The sequence below is a fragment of the Crotalus tigris genome, unplaced genomic scaffold (assembly GCF_016545835.1).
Source record: "Crotalus tigris isolate CLP2741 ecotype Arizona unplaced genomic scaffold, ASM1654583v1 scf7180000017576.4783729, whole genome shotgun sequence".
NCBI lineage: Eukaryota > Metazoa > Chordata > Lepidosauria > Squamata > Viperidae > Crotalus > Crotalus tigris.
In genome coordinates this window covers 882,258-900,509 of record NW_024096487.1, presented here as the reverse complement: position 1 = coordinate 900,509, position 18,252 = coordinate 882,258, and the positions used below count along the sequence as shown (strand labels likewise).

The following is an 18,252-nucleotide window of genomic DNA, read 5'->3' as shown; positions in this document are numbered from 1 at the left end:
CTTTGGCCGCATATCACTTATGAATATTACGATGAATTTCAAGTACAGAGATGGCCCAAGCAGGGAAACCTCTTCCAATCTCTTGAGTAAAAAGGCAATGGTCTGATAGGAAGCTCTGCAAACATCTTGCTGAGCAAGCAGTTTTAAATCTGCAACACTCGAAACTGGAGAGGGTATTTTTCAGAACCCTACGAATACAAAGGAGAAGCAAGCCAAGGGGGATATTTCTGGTCAGTCCATGCAGGCATTTATTTTCATAGGAAGTGCACAAGGAGTAAGCAGATTAATTGCACTAATGAGTTACACTAATGTGAAAGTGGGTAATCTCAAAGGACATTGGTAACCTTAGCTGCCTCTAGCAAGTGTGCCTCACTGAAACTCAAGACATCATTTCAATGTATTCTTGGTGATTACGCTTCCTATTAAACGACAGGCTTGTCTTCTTAGGGGACACGCTGGATTTGGTGGCAGTTTCCAGATAAACCCACTGTGCAGCAACAGCAGCAACAATCATGCAATTTGAATGCAAAATGGTTACAACAGTAAACACCATTTCACAAGGAAATAATTCTCCCACTCTGCCGAAATGAGAATGCTCCAGTGGAAAAATGTCACTGAAACGTGGGATTCAGCATGCAGATGCAATGGGTGCTCTAGAGCGAAATACCTTTTATCATCTCAGGCATGAGATTAGCAATGTAGGCCGGGAAGGAGCATTTATCTGCTCCAGTTCCTCTCCAGTCAATAAAGCTATAACAGTTTATGAGAACAATCCCAGAAAGATAGGGACAACAGTGATGCCTGGATAGGTGGAAGAAGCTTTCTTGAAACTGGTTTTGTTTCCGTATAATTTTCAAGAGAGCTATGGTGTTCAGTCAAGTCCATTATTGTGTTTCGGAAGGAAAGCAGTAGTAGCAGTGGTTGTGCAACAAAAGTGGGACACGGTGAATGGAGTGAATAGAGTCAACACTCATTTCTTTTAACTTATGAAATACAAGACAGCATCCAATGGACAACTGATTATAGGAAAGGTTTGATAGCCCTTCCTTGCTTATCACTGAAGATCTCCAATCTCCTGCATAAATTTATCATCGGTCATATTTGAAAAAGAAAAGAATCTTAACTAAGACCGAGAGTGCTGACCTTTCACTGCATGCTGTACGTTTGTGCTTTTCACAAGCCATTATTCTAAAATGGTGCATCACACTGGTTCCTTAAGGCAGTAAGATTACTATGGACTTCACTCTAATCTGGAGCATAGGTTATAGAGTCTCCATCAATGCAACAAGTACTATAATTTGCCTCTGAATTCATGCAGGAGCGTGAAAAAATAGTACACACTACTTTCCTGCTTCCACAATACTAAGTCCACCAATAGCAGTCAGGGAGAGAAAGAGAAATATAAAGAGCAGCACCACAATGACATCTGCACCCTATCTCAATCCATAGCAGCAGAGGGATGTTCTCTGGAAATGCCCGTACTTCAGTCGCTGAAGGCTGGGTTTTGACAAAATATGTTTTCTAATACAAAACAATGTCCAGAAAACTTTTTTGAGTACAGGACAAGCATATCCGTTTCCTCTATTCTCAAGCAGCCCTCAGCTATGCTCATCTCGTAAGTTATCCTGTAGAGTTCCCATGTGGTGTTTCCAAGTTCAAATGGTGTTATCCCGATGGCCAAGAGGTAAAATCTTCTAAATCATCAATATGAACCATAGCGGTCCTAAGGGTAGGAGGCAAAAGAGACAAAGAGGGGAGAAAAAATCACTTAACAAATTGTCTATAAACCTGCTTGAAGATTTCTAGGCATTTAGCTATGAAAACTAGTCCAAAGCTGATAAACAAAAGTTATTACTTATGAGGCAGTTATACCAAAAACAAAGGTGATCCTGTTAAGATCTGAACGGTGAGGTGGTCCACAAAAAGATATTATTGGCAAATTCTATGCAGTCCTCCCAGAAATGTCAGAAAAAAAATCATCGAAGGAATTTGTTTTAGCTTCATTACTGGACAATTCTTTGAACATGCATGTTTACATAATTAACACAGATGGAGTGGAGGCTTGAATTCAAGACTTGCACACCAAGCCTAAAGTAAGTCTGAACCAGAATGGAATCTGGGTCACTATTCAAGATAGTCCAAGGTGGTTCTTTCTTTTCCCTTGACACATTATTATGTACATGAGAAATATGAACCTTATTGTTCAAGAAAATGTATCCACCAAACTTGCAAGTTGAATCTAATCAAAACTCCGGAACAACTTATGCACTAGCAGTATGTTTTGTTTTGGGAAGATCTTTCAGTTTAGTTTTTCCGTTATTTTTATCCTTAAATTTCCTACCATTTTATATCTCACCATCAACCTCAGCAAAACAATATTGTACTGTCAACAATACAGAAGGTGTTAAGTGCTCTTATTGGGTCTTGTCCTGATGTCTGTGCTATGTTTGGGTTGGTTTTCATATGATTACCCCCTTTGGAGAGTTCAGAAGTCTCTTTAAAGATTTTAATTGCATACATATAAATACAATTCAGATAGGGCTGCAAATCCCATAACTACAATATTAGTTAGGAGATATATCTTGCTGTATTATCAATGTTTCTACTCAAAATCAACATTTTAACACTGATTTGCATAGAGTGAAATTATCCAATTGGATCCATGTAGCTTTATAAAATTTGCAAGTTCAAATTGACCATGAAAAATACAATATTTCTTAAAGTGGACTAATCAATTAGTTGTCTTGGAGGTACTTTAATTAGTGCCTTTATAGCCCATTTGGCAGAATTAAAGAATGTGTGTTGCCCATGAGCATCAAGATGTGCACTAGGCTCCAGGACCCAGATTTTAAAACTGTCTTTCAAATTCTTCTGTTTAAAAAAATATATAGGAAAAAAGCGTGTTGAAATGCAAATGGCCAGCCTCGGGCATTATCGCTATTTTTGGTGACGTTTTGGATCCTACACTACTGGTGAATAACGGCAACTCAAGGTCTTGTTTAGAAGCATGCTCAACTGCCCAGAAAAAAAAAAAAACTAGCCACAGAGAGAGAACTCTAAGGAGGCAGAGATGATAGGAATAACAGTTTCACTCATTGCTTCGTATCCCCAATGGCACCCACAACACACTCTCAAAATATTAAAGAACTACGTAGTCTACACCAGCATATGAGTTTCTTCAGATATCATGTATGTTGTTCACATAAGCACATTTAATCACCCATTTAAAAGCTCTTGTAAAATAGTAAATAGATGATTGGGAAGCCCATGTGGTGCAGTGGTTAGACACTGGATTAGTCCTGTGGACACTTGGATTCTAATTCATCCACCACCACAGAAACTCATTGGGTGATTATGGGCCAATGATTCTCTTTCAACCCAGCTTACAGCTTGCTATTGCTGTAACAAAATAAAATGAGGACAATGCACATCATCTTGATCAAGATAATATATAAGTACGATAAATAACTTCCTCCTCACTTCTCACCTGCAGCGAGTTCATCACACCATTGGCCAGGACAGCCATCTTGCCAGCAACAGACTTTACTCCCTGCTTGAACTGAGCAATGTCAGCAGCAGGTAGTACATTTCCAATGGATACACTTCCTGCAGGGAAGAAAAAAATATAAATATTTATTTTGCCGATAGATCTTCGCAGAATAAAGAAGCTCCTCTTGTGAGAGAGAACTCAACCTGCTTGAACTCACTCATTTTTACAAGTGTTATCCTACTCATTGCTGTATACCAAACTGTCCTCAGTATGGAACTAATGGCAGCAAAGCCATGGCGTGAGTCATGAACTATCACAGCACAGTTCCAAAAGAATAATTCTTTTGTTTTGGATGGACATACCCAAATTTGCTGTTTCAGATTCTCCGAAAAGATCAACGGAACTAATGGCGTTGCTTCCTGAGAGCTGCTGGAGTCGGGATCTGGCCTCATACTGGTGGAAATAAAAAGACTTTTAAAAATAATGGAAATAAAAATGTTTTTAAAAAATAAGGGGGGAAAGCTGATACCCGTGTTTCCCCGAAAAAAAGACCGGGACTTATATTAATTTTTGCTCCAAGAGACTTATTACGGCTTATTTTCCGGTTAGGGCTTACATTCAGGAAAATATGGTACTAAATGCTTCCGTCTGGCTGACGAACTTAACTGGGGCTTATTTTTGGGGTAGGGCTTATACTATGAGTGTCCCGGAAAAAAAATCAAGCTAGGGCTTATTTTCCGGTTGGGTCTTATTTTGGGGGGAACAGGGTATCGATCAGGAACACTGCTATTCACAATGGTCAGAAATTGGCCTCTGTGGGCAGAGAAATCATAGAAAACCTACCTCAGCATCAACTTCTCGTCCAAAGAACATATCAGATGAGATGGCTTTGGCACCTGCAAACTTCTGTCGAGCTTCGTTAGACTCTGCTACTGATGCCTTGCTATCCGTTTCTCTTCTGTTGGTCGGTCTGAGTAGGGGAGAAAAGCACTGAAATCTTTCACTGACTATACATTTCAAGCAGATCCTCCCCTCCTATTCTCCATTCACACAACTCTGCATGAGAGCAAAGGACTGTATTCCCCTTACTTTACCTGTCACCAATGGGTCGGATGCTTGAGACTGTGATGTCTATCTCCTCTTCTCTTTTGTCAAGTCCCCAGGAGGGCATTTCTGTTTCCCACTGTGAACCAAAACCATCTCCCAGTGAGAATGGATTATCTTTGTACCTAGGAACAAATGAGAGAAAGGAATCTACGCAGGCCAGATAGAGAAATGCTAACAGAACTAAAAACTCAGCAAAGCTTGGTCGTACTTGGGTGGTCCAGATGTGAAGCTTCCTGTATCTTCAAAGAGACCCAGCTGAGACCGAGAGGACTTTACACTCGCTGGTGTTTCTTGTTCTATTACTTGCATCTCAGACAGGACAGAATGCGAAATGGAACTAGAAGAAACAATGCAAAGTTAAAAGGCCTGGCAGAACTCCATACTTCCAAATATTTCTTCAACACTAGAATTACCCTGGCGTATATCACTTTCCACTTACTTAAAACGAACTGCTTTTGCCACTTGGGTGATAGTTCATTTAGTTTAAAGAGAGCCTTCTGGATATTTTCATGATCCTTTTGGTTTTCCCCACCCTAAATAGTTGAACAGCATTCATAATTTTGGCTGGTTCACTACTTAGTTCTAAGACAATTTGTCTATGTACAAATTAGAACGTATCAGTCTCAACAGTGAACTTTGAGGGACTCTAGTTCTTACTTCCATCTGTTTGAGAAAATGACCCATTCATTCCTACGCTATTTGTTTTTCACCAATTAGTAGTCCATAAATGTACAGGCCTGCTTAGTTTAGGACAGCTAAGTTTGCTGAACAGCTTTTGATAAGATTGTGACAAAGACCTTATGAAAATCCAACTATACAATAGCAACAGAGTTCTTTTCAACTTGTTTACTTGCTGATACTCTAAAAAAGGGATTGACATCTTAAGGCCTATGAGCTGGAGGTAGCGCACCACTAAAAATCATCTGGTCCATAATCCCAAATGTATGTATGTATGTATGTATGTATGTATGTATGTATGTATGTATGTATAGTCATGTGAAAAAGTACACCCTCTTTGAGTTCTGGGGTTTTTACGTATTAGTATATAGTAAAAATCACTTGGTCCTTAGCAATTCTTAAAGGTAGGTAAATACAGCTTGATTAACAACGTGACATATTACACCAGTGCTTCTCAACGTTTCTGTGACGGCGACCCCCATCACACAAACGTTCTGCGCATGCGCAGCGCCACGCGCATGGGGCGGGGCCATGCGCGACGGGCATGCGCGGTGGCGCCCCCATGCGTGACACACGTGCGCGACAGCCCATGCGCAACGTGCATGCGCGGCGGCACCCCCAGCGCGACGCACATGCGCGGCAGCGCTATGTGTGATGCGCGTGCACGGGGGCTGCCCCCATGCGTGGCACGCGTGCACGGCGCCACGGAAAATGGCGGATTGCCACCTTTGGCGACCCCCCAAAAATGGTCGATCGACCCCAAATGGGGTCGCGACCCATAGGTTGAGAACCGCTGTATTACACCATGTCATCATTCATTTTACAAAAAGAAAGGTAAAATGGAGAGACCACATGTGAAAAACTAAATACACCTTATGATTCAACAGCTTGTAAAACCACATTTAGCAGCAATAACTTGAAGTAATCATTTTCTGTATGACTTTATCAGTCTCTCACATCATTGTGGAAGAATTCTGGCCCACTCTTCTTTACAACACTGCTTTGCTTCATTGAGGTTTGTGGACATTTGTTTATGCACAGCTCTCTTGAGGTCCTACCACAACATTTCAATTGGGTTGAGTTCTGGACTTTGACTGGGCCATTGCAACACCTTGATTATTTTCTTTTTTTCAGCCACTATGTTGTAGATTTGCTGGTGTTCGTGGGATCATTGTCCTGTTGCATGACCCAATGTCGGCCAAGCTTTAGCTATTGAACAGATGGCCTCACATTTGACTCTAGAATACTTTGGTATATGGAGAAGTTCATGGTTGACTAAATGATTGCAAGATGCCCAGTCCTGTGGCTGCAAAACAAACCCAAATCATCACCCCTCCACAACCGTGCTTGATACGAGTTGTTTGTGCTGATATGCTGTGTCTGGTTTTCACCAAATGTGGCACTATGCATTATGGCCAAACATCTCCACTTTGGTCCCATCTATGCAAAGGGCAGTGTCCCAGGGGTCTTGTGATTTGTTCAGAAATGGTGGCGGCATAGCCTTTGGTCCTGTATGAAGAAGGCTGCCAAAGTCTTCTTTAAAATAATCTCCAAAAGAATTTTCTTTGTGGAATCCGTGCAAAACTTCTTTTAAAACCTGTTTTGCTCCCTGTGCTTAGTTACTGATTACTATTGATTTGTTTGCAACAGACCTTAAGCTGACTGATCCACAGTGTACATTTCCCCAAACTCCCTTGAGTTTCTTGTCGTTTAAATTACATTACATTAGGGATTTTTCAGTCTTCTTATACTGAGCTTAAATTGAGTGAAAAACTAGGTATTTTTGCTGGGAAGTCAACAATTTCACGCTGTTGTTTATAAAAAGTTTCATCAGAACCTGATTTGTTACAATGTCATCTCTCAAGCTGACCTACAATACCTTCGGTTGTTACTTCAATTAGTTTTAATGTTTCCAATCCTCTTCCTAAGAAAATCAATACAAGCTCAGGCAGCTTCCCTATATTTTCTGTAGGAAAGACAGATGCAAAGGACTTGCTCAATTTCCCTGCAGTATCTATATCTTCCCTGAGAATCTTTTACTTTTCTGGTCCAGTTATTTTATCAGCTGGTTTTCTGCTTCAAAAACATTTAAATGAGTTCTCAGTAAATTCTCTATAGTTTTTGCCACGCTGTCTTTATTTTTCTTTCTGCATCATCATTTATTTTATTTACTTATAAAATTTATAGAATGGCCATCTTCCCTCACTGTAACTCTGGGCAGCATCAGCATCATCGTCATCCTTATTATCTTCTTTTATTACCCTTTTCTATTATAGTTTGTGCTTTATTTGTTAAAAAAGGATTTCCCTAACTTGTACAGATTTCTGAAAACTATTTGAATATCACATTAGTCTCTTCTTGGATATGGCTGACTTTTCTTACTGCAACTTCTTACTGTAAGGGCCACAGTGTTAACCAATTAGCACCAAGGGGGCTGAATATATACAGCATCCAAACAGACTTTGGAAATAGCCAAGGCACAGATCAGGCCTACTGAGACTACTAAATGACATGACACAAGTGGTGAGCCAGGCTTTTATTCTCCAATAAAGTAACTTACCTTCTGGACACCAAGCCCATGCCTAGTCTTTCAGCCTGCTCACGCTTCTTCCCTTCTAGGTTTTGAAGTTTCTTCTCTTCCTTCTTCCGATCAATTTGGAGCTCTTGATAGGCCAATCTCATTGAGGCCACTCTGTGAGAAAGATACCACAAGCATCACCAAACCATACGAGAATATATATATATATATATTCTGGAGGTTAATACAACTTCTTAGCATGCAGGCTGCCCAAGTTCGAATCCCATAGAGGGTATGGCTAGCTGATGAGAGCAAAATAAGCTCGAAATAGCTATTCTAGTCTCCCATTTAACTCTTTAACTCTTTGTCAACAAAAAAATTTGAATTTGTAATGTATCGCAGTAGTGACTTGAGCCTGCTTAACGCCCCTAGTTTGGGGGGCTGCAAGGCAAAAGTGATTATAAGTAGAACCACAGTATAGCAGTCAAAATATCAAGATGCATCAATCAGATCGGTCTGTCCGGAAAAAACTATCTCTCTCTCTATCTCTCTCTATCATCTATCTATCATCTATCAATATCTATATATCTAATCTATCGATCGATCAATAAAGTATCACAAACCAGGTTCATGGGCAGGCACTGCCCATTATTTTATTTATAAATGCTGAGGTTTGGAGATGGCCATCACATCTTTTTTCATGTTTCGTGAGTTCATTCTCCAGTTCAATCCCCGTGTGAGCAAATCTAGGCATATCCTAACTTAAGGATGCTACATATAAAAGCCACTCACATCGATTCCTCCGCTTCCTTCCTGTACTCAGCTGCTTGTTGCTCTTTCAGCTTTTCCGCCATCTGGGCTTGCCGTTCGACTTCCGTAAAACTCTGGCTGCTCACTTTTTGAGCTCCGAGACCTTTTTTGGCTCCCAGCTACAGTAAAAGAAGCAAAATAAAAAAATGCCAGGAAAGCAAAGAAAACGTGAAAGTCACTGAACCCGAAACATCAGAGGAATTTACATGTATTACAGCAACCTATGCAAAGGCACAACAGAAACTGAGATGTCTGAATATCATGCCATTCCAGAATTACTTTATTATAGAAAACGAAGATATAAAACAATGTCCTCAATTTTGCAAGCTTTGCTGCATGAACCAAAAGCGGAGGGGGGGGGCAGGGATTTGGAGGAGCGTCTAATATCTTTTCCCCAAAACATAAGTATGTTAATTTCTGAGGTGAGGAAACCATCTGCCCACGACAGTTAACCCACACTAAAAGTAAATACAGGGTCACTAAATCCATGGCATTAAGAGGACCATTTCAAACTACTAGTATGCAGAAAGGTTTCCAGAGAACTGGATGATGCTGTCCACCAAGAGCAGAGAAAATGAAGAAGGAGGAAGAGGGAAATCTTCATTAGCTTGCACAAAAACAGGCAGCAGCCACAGGAGAAAAGGAAGTCCTTGCAAAGGGTCACTCACATGGGGCAGAGCTTTGCCAGAAAAAACAAGCTGGCGCATGCCACAGAAAGGCAAAGTCCCGGACAGCAGACTTACCCCTTTTTTTGCTGCACCTGCCTTCTTCTTTCCAATAAGGGAAGGCTTTATTTCTGCAATAAAGACAACCAATGAAGGGTGGGCTCAAGCTGCTGTGAATACTAATACTCATCACAGCATTTCAAAACTTTTATGGTTAAAAGACTACCGTGGCCAAGTTTCCTATAAACATGGTTAATATACCCATCAGATCCAGCAGCAGCACAGATTCAGTGTCAATATGACCAGCCATAACATGCATTTTCAAATTAGTAACCACTTGGGCCTCCCCTTCCAGGTTAAGAAAATGATAGAATTACGAGACTAAGATGTGGTGACTTGGTAGGTAGCGAGGTCAGAAGTGTCCGTGTGAAGAGCCCAGTAGAAACAAAGCATTGCTGTAAATTTAAATGAGGCATATGTCGCAGGTTGCTCAGTAGTTCCCCACACAACCAAAGCAAGTAGAATATAACTGTCCAAGCTGTGCCACCTGTATCCATTTGACTAATTGCCAAAATTCCAGAAGCAAAATGTAATCTAAATTCAACTGCTAAGTAACAGCAATTCCTTCCACGTTGTGCTGAGATCTTAAAGATGCAAGACAGATAAACTCAAGAGCTGGAAGCAGAACCACAGAAATGGAAGGCAAATAGTCCATACAGAGCCAGTTACCTCTGGCCGGAGTTGCCCCTTGTGGAGACAGACACATGGATGCGTCTGAAGGAGAAAGAAACACGTATGTATTTGATTCTAAAAAGATGATGTTTAGACGAAGGTGGAGCGCACAAGTCTGACCTTCAGCAAGATATCCTACACAAGACTGTACTGTGGTCTACAAACCTAGTTCAGACAAGATGTCTCATCTGGCAAATCTCGGAAATACTGAATAGACTCAGAGAGAAGCTAAGAATATTACTTGTCAAAATGCATCCAAAAAATTGGATTTGGCTTTTTTTTTTTGCTGATATGCTTATCCATGACTATTTATGATTATACTTTTTTATAAAACACCTGTATTTTTCTGAAATATCTATTTTTCATATATACTCACGTATAAGCAGACCCTTGAAATTTAAACCAAAATACCATAAAAAATGCAGGTCACCTCATCTGCGGGTGGCACATTTTTTTATGGTAGTTTGGTTAAAATTTGAGGGATGATTTATATGTGAGTATGTACAATATATTTCATATATTAGTTGATTAATAAATATACAAAATATATCACATGTACTCACATGTAAAATGATATTTAAATCAAGATAGTGTGTTTAAAGGTTTTTCTTCCTATAAGGATTCAGGGCACCTCTCATATTCCTAAATGAAAAGAGCATGGATGTTATGGAAAGTTGTGTTATTTTTTTTTCCCCTAAGGATATTTACATCAAAGTGAATGGAAGCATAAAAATAATAGATATGAGGTATAAATAATACATAAGACCATGGCATTACAATCAGGCCACAGTCTGGATTAGTTGGATGTGACTCTTGAAGAACAAGGCAAGGTTGCATCAGTTTGCTACTACCTCAATCCTCCTGAGAAATATTAGCTGAGGCTCCAGAATCACAGGGATTTCAACAAATTCTGGGGAAATCCTTCTGATAGATAACCTATTTAACAGGGAATCAAACTGACTCCAGCTGTTGTCAACTCTTCAGAATTAAAACATTTAAAAAGAGAAGCTGGATGGCTTCCTGTTAGAGATAATTATAGCCACCTCTGGACAGCAAGGGATTAGACCCGTTGGCATTTTAATGTTTCTTCCAACGATTCTACAGTTTCCAAAAAAATAAAATCTTTGTTACTCAGTTCCTATTATAATATCGCAATAAGCAGTTCAAAATGAGAACTATTCATCTTCTCAACCCAGTGTAGCATCTGAAATAAATCGATGGTCAGTGCAAACCACCTGAAGTGAAACTGATGATTGCTGGTAACACTGGGCATTGAGGAAAACAGAGGAGATACCTATACTTACCAAGAGAACCTTTGGGAGAGGTGCTCAGCAACTCAATAGATGGACCTTGGTCAGCCGCTACGGAGGAAAAAAAAAATCCCCAAACTGTGATATTCTAGAAGCACTACACATGCCCCAAATACCACAATTCCATGAAGAAGCTACTGAAATAAACTGAAGGACTTATCAGAGAGGCACTTACAGCAAATGACTGAGCGAATACCAATTTGAATCTATGCCTTATTGTTACTCTTTATTGTTACTCTACTGACTGTAACCATGGCTTACTGTAACATAAAAATGGGGATACTGGGCTAACAGTTTCTAGCGTATTCCTAGTTTTAATGCTCCTAGGCAGCTAATAAAGGAAAGTAATTAACAGAAAAGAGCTGACAAGCCATTACAACTTTGCTTATCTACAAAGTTTAGCTTGATCCTGCTTTCTCAACAATCTATAATTAAAACAAGCTATTATCTCAGCCAGGTGTATGAATACAGCCACCTATCAGTTAATAGACATGCTTCTTTCATATATCATGCATTTATCCTGTTGGAATACAGAATTGCTAAACTCTTCCAGCAGATAAGGCTCTTTAACTGAAAAATGCTCAGTTCGTGAAAACAAAATAAAGCTACTACATGCATCACTAAACGGATTAGGTAGTTTTGGTGTTTCAAAACTTACAGTCTGCATGACGTGGATTGTCTGCTGATCATCAAGATTAATAGCAATCAAAGTTCATTCCATCCGGTGGAGATATTTAATGCGGAAAGAGAAACTAAGTATTTGGCTTTTGCTTTGATACTTACGAGGCATCTCATTATTTTCAGATGGCTTTGTTGGTTTCTCCAATTCTGATGTGGACTCTATTAAACTCTGCTCTATCTTAGCCACATCCCAGTTATTACAAGCCTTAAAGAAAACAGATCAGTTCTTAGAAAGGCTCAACAATGTTAATTCATAACTCAAATAAGATCTGGACTAATAAGCCAATATTGTAGACAGTGAGTATTACTACTTTCTTAAAGATAGGTCCCATTCTAATAGTGTTGCCACCAACCATCAATTATGACCCTTTCACCAAACAAAAAATATTTGAGCCATGAGGTATAGGCAGATAGTCCTCAACTTGCAACAGTTCATTTAGTGATCTTCGAAGTTACAACGGCACAGAAAAAAGTGACTTATTACCATTTTTACACTTATGACTGTAGCGGCATCCCCAGGGTCACGTGATCAAAATTCAGAGGCTTGACAACTGACTCATATTTATAACGGTTGCAGTGTCCCGGAGTCATGGGTTCACCTTTTGCAACCTTCTGACAAGCAGTCAGTTCGGAAGCCAGATTCACTTAACAACCATGTGACCAACTTAGCAACTGTAGTGATTCACTTAACAACTGTGGCAAGAAAGGTTGTAAAATGGGAAAAATTCACTTAATTCACAGAAATTTTGGGGTCAACTGTGGTTGTAAAGTCGAGGATTACTTCATTTCTGATACTAGCCAGCCAGTCACTTCCAATAAATTCACAAAAAGGGAAAGACACAATGTGCATAGTCTAATGGCATTATATTGGGCTTGAACAAAGAATACAAAGGAATTTTATTAAGAAGAATTATCCAAATGGTTTGCATTTCAGTGAAAAATACAGACTTCACACATATAATAGTGTAAAATCCCAGCTCCTTTAATGGGAGCAATCTGTTACCTGACAGATTTGTTGGGACTTCAACTCACAGGATTTCTGACAACTTCAACATCTAGAAGCCACCAGGCTGGGGAAAGCTTTGAAGATCAACTGTGTCCAATGCTATTGCATATAGCACTATCCCAATTCATTACAAATCAGCTTCATATATATGACAGCTCAGAATTGCAATGAAAAAAAAAATGAAAATGGCAATTTCTGACCAGGTTGTCAATTCAAATGGTTCACCATAAACAAATAGTCATTTAAAAGGTACACTATACATAGTCTTGGTAAACAACTCTAACTAGGCACAGGAACCCATTCACTAAGTGATGTGATCATACAGTAAAAATATCATATGACCATATCATATCTCAATGCCAGAACTAGTTGCAGTTGTTAAGCAAATCCTGTGTGGTTGTTAAGCATGACATCACTTGATCACAACAGTTTCTCCATTAACTTTTGTTTGTCGGAAACTGGCAGTAAAGGTTGAATAAAGTGAACACGTAACATGACTGGGGGATGCTGTAATAGCCACAGCTTCAAGGCTTACTGGCTGTAAGTCTCCTTGTTCAGCGCTGTCATAACTTCAAATGGCTGCTGAGTGAGTGGTCGCTAACCAAGGATTATCTGCATTAAGGAAAACTCATCAGACAAACCCTACAAGGAAGATTTCCAATTGAAAAGAGCAATTCAAGTTGGCTCAACTCACTTGTGTGTGCTCCAAGAAGAAATCAGCATCACTCCTTTCCAGAGAGTGGTCAGGAATCCCACTTAAGCCATCAATCAGGAGCTAAAAAAGGAGAGGATCAACTATGGATTTTTATAGCAAATCTTATAATTTCCCATCGCCCCCAACAGTGCACAGACGTATTAGTCCTTACATCATTTCCATATTTGGCCATGGCAGCACTTGCCAGCTGCTGGATCTTCTCTCGGTACATGTGAGCAGCACGGCTATTATACTTGGCAGGGGCATCTGAGGTGGTACAGCCATGCTGGCAGAAAAAAGCTGTCTGAAAACAGAGAAAATACAGTTGGTTTTTTTAGGATCAAAAAGAACAAACTGAAAACTAGATAATATTTCCAGATATACTGTAGATATGGAGCGACTGAGCTTCAGTGGTATAGAAACATTGAAAAATATTGAATATTGAAAAAAATTACCATGTAATTTTTAAAAAATAGCTTGTTAATAACTATTCACCAAGTTATTTACCGGGTAATCACAGCATTCTCCCAAAAAAGGAATTAAAAAAATTCCAATGGCCATCTAAATCAGAGAATGCCATTTCAACTGGTCCTTACCGCATTGGCATTGCTCCCCACTTGCATACACCTCAACTGAAACCAGCTCCAGTTGGAGTCAAGCTCTGTAGACCTAAAAGGGGACAAGATTGGCATTATATATTATGCACAAATTCTCCATACAGGTATCAAGGATTTCCAAAAGGCAAAATGCCCTTCTGTCACAATATAATCTGTTGTCCTGTCAAAAAACAGTACTTTTACTTCTCTTATGACAATACTTACACATAACAGATAGGAAAAAGCTAGCAGATGCCAAGGTTTTAATCAATTTGCAGGAACGTAAAGATCACCTTGTTATATCAACTTTCCCCAAACTATGCCCTCCAGAACTGCTGGCACTACCAGTTTGAATATCCAGGGCACTTGATTTAGGGAATGCCCTGGATAGTCCTGATATTTCTCCAATGCAGAATTCTTCTAATTTTTTTCTATCTAACAAAATTGGGAATCTGATTTATTCATCAGATTTATATGCCTTCACAATCATAAAGAGGTTTTTGGCAGTTTGCAATACCAAAAGACGTAAGAATACAAAAGATATATCAGAAAAGACAAAAAAACAAAAATTAAAAATAATCCCCCAACAGCCTGATATTGTGCCTCCAAAGCTCTCTTTTTTTTCCAGGAGGTAAATGTTGGGCACAAGCAACTCCTCAATGGGAGACCATTCCAAGGGGCAATTCCCTATCACAGAAAAAAAATGCTTCCATGTTCACACATTGATCTCCTCAAAATAGTATACAAGCAACTGCTTCTCCTGGCACTACTGGATTGGTCAATGAAAAGATGAAGTCTTAAGGGTAACCTGGTGCCAATAAAGATATTTATAGACTAAAACCAGCTGTTTAGATTGCATGCAGAACTTAACAGAAAGTCTATGGAGAGCTCCTAAAGCAGAGGTACTGTGTGCCCATCAGCCAACTCATTTTATAACATTTCAAACCCAAAACAAATAAGCTAAAGCTATAGTTTTGACAATATAAACAGGGCAGGGAATTTGTGACTGTTGATGGTTCTGAATTACAACCTGCAGCATTCCTCATCACTGATTATACTGGAGGGCTGCTGATTCAATGCACTGGCGGAGCCAGTGATTTTTTATACCTACCTACACTATAAAGTAATACTGCAATATAAATAATTTAACACTCTTGTTAACACTCTCTTAACAATCTTCTGTGAGTAGGTCTCTATTTTTTCAGACTTCACAAATATATTGAAATGAGATGTTATAACAATGAAGAGGGAAAAAACAAAATGCACCATTTAATAACTAGTTCTCTTTTCACAGATGTCCATCATTTGTTAACTATTCCAAAACAACTACTTACATGTGTTAAATAGTTAGGGAATTATTAAGAATGAAAATGTTTTACAACCATTGCCTATGCTGTTAGAAGCAAAGACACAAAAAGATAGAATGTGGAAGAATTAGTTAGTTTGTATGTAGGACAATGCATATTAGAATTCTTAATAAATATTAAGAATAAGGACAAAAACTTAATTAATGCATTTGTGCATCATGTAATGCTTATTGAAACACAGTACTTTATAAATGCAAACAGGTGTGACTAACAAAATGCAGACAATTTCAGTGGGGAAAGAGAAGCCATTTTATTCAAACAAGGGATGATGATGAATAAGTCAGAACTCTTTGTCACATACATCATCAAACAAATCAAGGACAAAGCATCTATAGTTTGCTAATCACTTGTTGTGCATAAGTAAGCAACACAACACAACAAGTATATGGCCTGCATTGTCAGTCAAAGCCTCCAAATAAGTCATCCATAGAATTCAGAAAAAGCATTATCACTGAAAAGAATCTGATGATAAATAAACCAGACTGTCTTAAAACATGCAAAACTATACTCAGTGAGGTAGAGGAAAGATTTATAGTAAAAGAAATGATGAATTTGACATTTTCTAATGTCAATTATTCAGAGCTTGGAAGATTTTTTTTTCTACCTTTGAGTAAGGGTTGACTTCTAGCAACTGCCTGGACAAGCCCCTGCAAGTTTTCTAAGCAAGATTTCAAGATAGTTTACTTTGCCTCATTCTTTCTAGGACTGAGAAACAGTGACTGGTTCAAGGTCACCCAGCTGGTTTTGTGCCTCAGGCAGGAGTAGAACTCAAAGCTTCCAGCCTGACACCTTAACCTGACACCAAACTGGATCTCAAAGGTACAGTATAAAGTACCAGAATCATGCCACCTGGTACATTTTAACAAAATTGCAAGATAGAAAACAATAGGGAGTTTAAAAACCGTTATGCTAACATACTCAAGAATGAATACACCGATGCAGTTATTTGATATAAGAGACTAGGATTGGGGAAATAAGATAGTACCAAGTTAGCTGCCCTTGATCATCTGTCAAACATAAATTATTAATTCAACTGAAATAATCCCCTAGGCAGGGGGTTGGAATGGATGACCTCCAAGATCCCTTCCAACTGTTATTCTATTCTATTCTAAAGTATGTAAAGGATTCTGAACCCATACAGAAAAGAAAACTCAATTGTCCCCTTACTTGCAGGTAATTAAGCTAGATCTGCTCGATACAAAAACACGATTACTTATGTAATGAGGCAAACGATGTGCAATGCTAATTCATCTAAGCAGCTCTGGATACTATTTTAACTCGCTTTAGCCGACATCCAAGCACGACTTACCGAATGAAGCTGACATGAACGCCCAGCGAGCGGTGGATTCCGGAACAGTCGATACAAAGAAACACCCCATAGGTGATACTGGCCCAGCTCGGGTTCTTTGCCCCGCAGTCAAAACAGGACTACAAGAAACAGCAACAACAAAAAGGGGAGTTTAAAATTAACGGATCTCCCAGAAATGGAGAAGCCGGCTCGTGGTGTCTTAAACCGAATCCGTCACCTAGGCAACCACTCGTTCCCGATTAGCAGCTGCTACTTTGAGGCCGGACCGCTATGCTACAACCACTCGACTCGAAGGCTCATTGCTAACATTCGGGTGCGGAGTCAAGTGGTTGCCGGCGGGGCGGGGAGAGAGATACGGGTCGATCCCGCTCTGAAACGTCTCGTGATCCGGACAACCACCATCGAGCCCTCAGCCCACACGCTTTAAACGTCAGTACCTTATTGGCCGGCGCAGCTCGCAGACGCTTGAAAAGGGTCTGAATTTCCATCCGGCTGGGCCCCGCCGCCATGTTTTCTTTCTCCCAGCAGTCGCAGTGCTCGGCAGCCGGTCACTGCGTGGGCCAATCCGCGTGAGCGGGCGGGCTTCTACGGACGGGTCCCTCTCAGGGCTACTTCAGAGTGCGGGCGCCATTAACACTCGGAGCAAAGTACTTGGCAAGAATCAGGATGGCTGCCTGCCAAGTTGCTGGGGAACAGAGGACCATGGCCAAGCCTGTTCTGCCCTCAAGTGCCCCAACTGGGACGCTCGACTAAACCGTGCAAACGGTTTGTTTTTCCACAGGTCTGAAGAATAACCGCAGCCTTGTTTTCCCCTCAAAGCCTTCGACCACTCAAACGGGGGGGCGGGTCCCGCGCGGTGAGGGCGGGGCCTAATCAGATGGGGCAGGGCTTTGTGACAGGTCCTGTGCAGAGATTGAATTTCTTTCCTTCTGTCGGCTTTCCCAAAGACCCTGAGAGCTGAGGAAGGAATGAATGTTGGCTGTGAATCGGGCTGAACCAAGCCCCGAGAAATTGTGGATCCCCGGCTCTGGCACCTGCCTGTTCTCTCAGCACTTCAGTCAAGAGGAGTTTGAGATTGACGGGGAGGGGAAAGGGGAGAACAGAAGAGAATGAAGGCTGGAGTGATCCCATCTTTTGTTTTCCTTTAAGTCAGGAGTCTTCAAACTTGGCCCTTTTATGACTTGTGGACTTCAGTTCCCAGAATTCCTCAGCCAACGTGCCTGGCTGAGGAATTCTGGGAGTTGAAGTCCACAAGTCATAAAAGGGCCAGGTTTGAAGACCCCTGCTTT

The 18,252-nt window shown here is 40.2% G+C and overlaps 1 protein-coding gene across 2 annotated transcripts; it reads right to left on the bottom strand.

Moving 5' to 3' along the window:
- Positions 1–222: 222 nt before the first annotated feature.
- Positions 223–17,807, bottom strand: ARFGAP2 (ADP ribosylation factor GTPase activating protein 2). 2 transcript variants are annotated; one of them, XM_039357972.1, is made up of 17 exons: positions 17,401–17,807; positions 16,964–17,082; positions 14,288–14,360; positions 13,864–13,995; positions 13,692–13,772; positions 12,094–12,196; positions 11,305–11,361; positions 9,998–10,042; positions 9,347–9,399; positions 8,586–8,722; positions 7,836–7,967; positions 4,806–4,934; positions 4,585–4,719; positions 4,334–4,460; positions 3,853–3,943; positions 3,488–3,606; positions 223–1,723 (listed from the first exon to the last, which is right to left on the bottom strand). In XM_039357972.1, the coding sequence occupies exons 1-17, from the start codon at positions 17,470–17,472 to the stop codon at positions 1,703–1,705; spliced, it is 1,626 nt and encodes a 541-aa protein (XP_039213906.1). In that variant the 5' UTR covers positions 17,473–17,807; the 3' UTR covers positions 223–1,702. The 2 variants fall into 2 exon arrangements, with proteins under 2 accessions (XP_039213906.1, XP_039213914.1); XM_039357980.1 differs by lacking the exon at positions 9,998–10,042.
- Positions 17,808–18,252: the final 445 nt, after the last annotated feature.

Bases quoted from the DNA above. Each gene is read 5' to 3' on its own strand.
- ARFGAP2 (XM_039357972.1), bottom strand. From the start codon at position 17,472: ATGGCGGCGGGGCCCAGCCGGATGGAAATTCAGACCCTTTTCAAGCGT. The intron at 11,362-12,093 runs GTAAGTATCAAA...TTTCCTCCGTAG, and splicing joins TGAAAATAATGAGATGCCTC to CGGCTGACCAAGGTCCATCT. The intron at 7,968-8,585 runs GTGAGTGGCTTT...TCTTTCTCACAG, and splicing joins AAGGAAGCGGAGGAATCGAT to AGTGGCCTCAATGAGATTGG.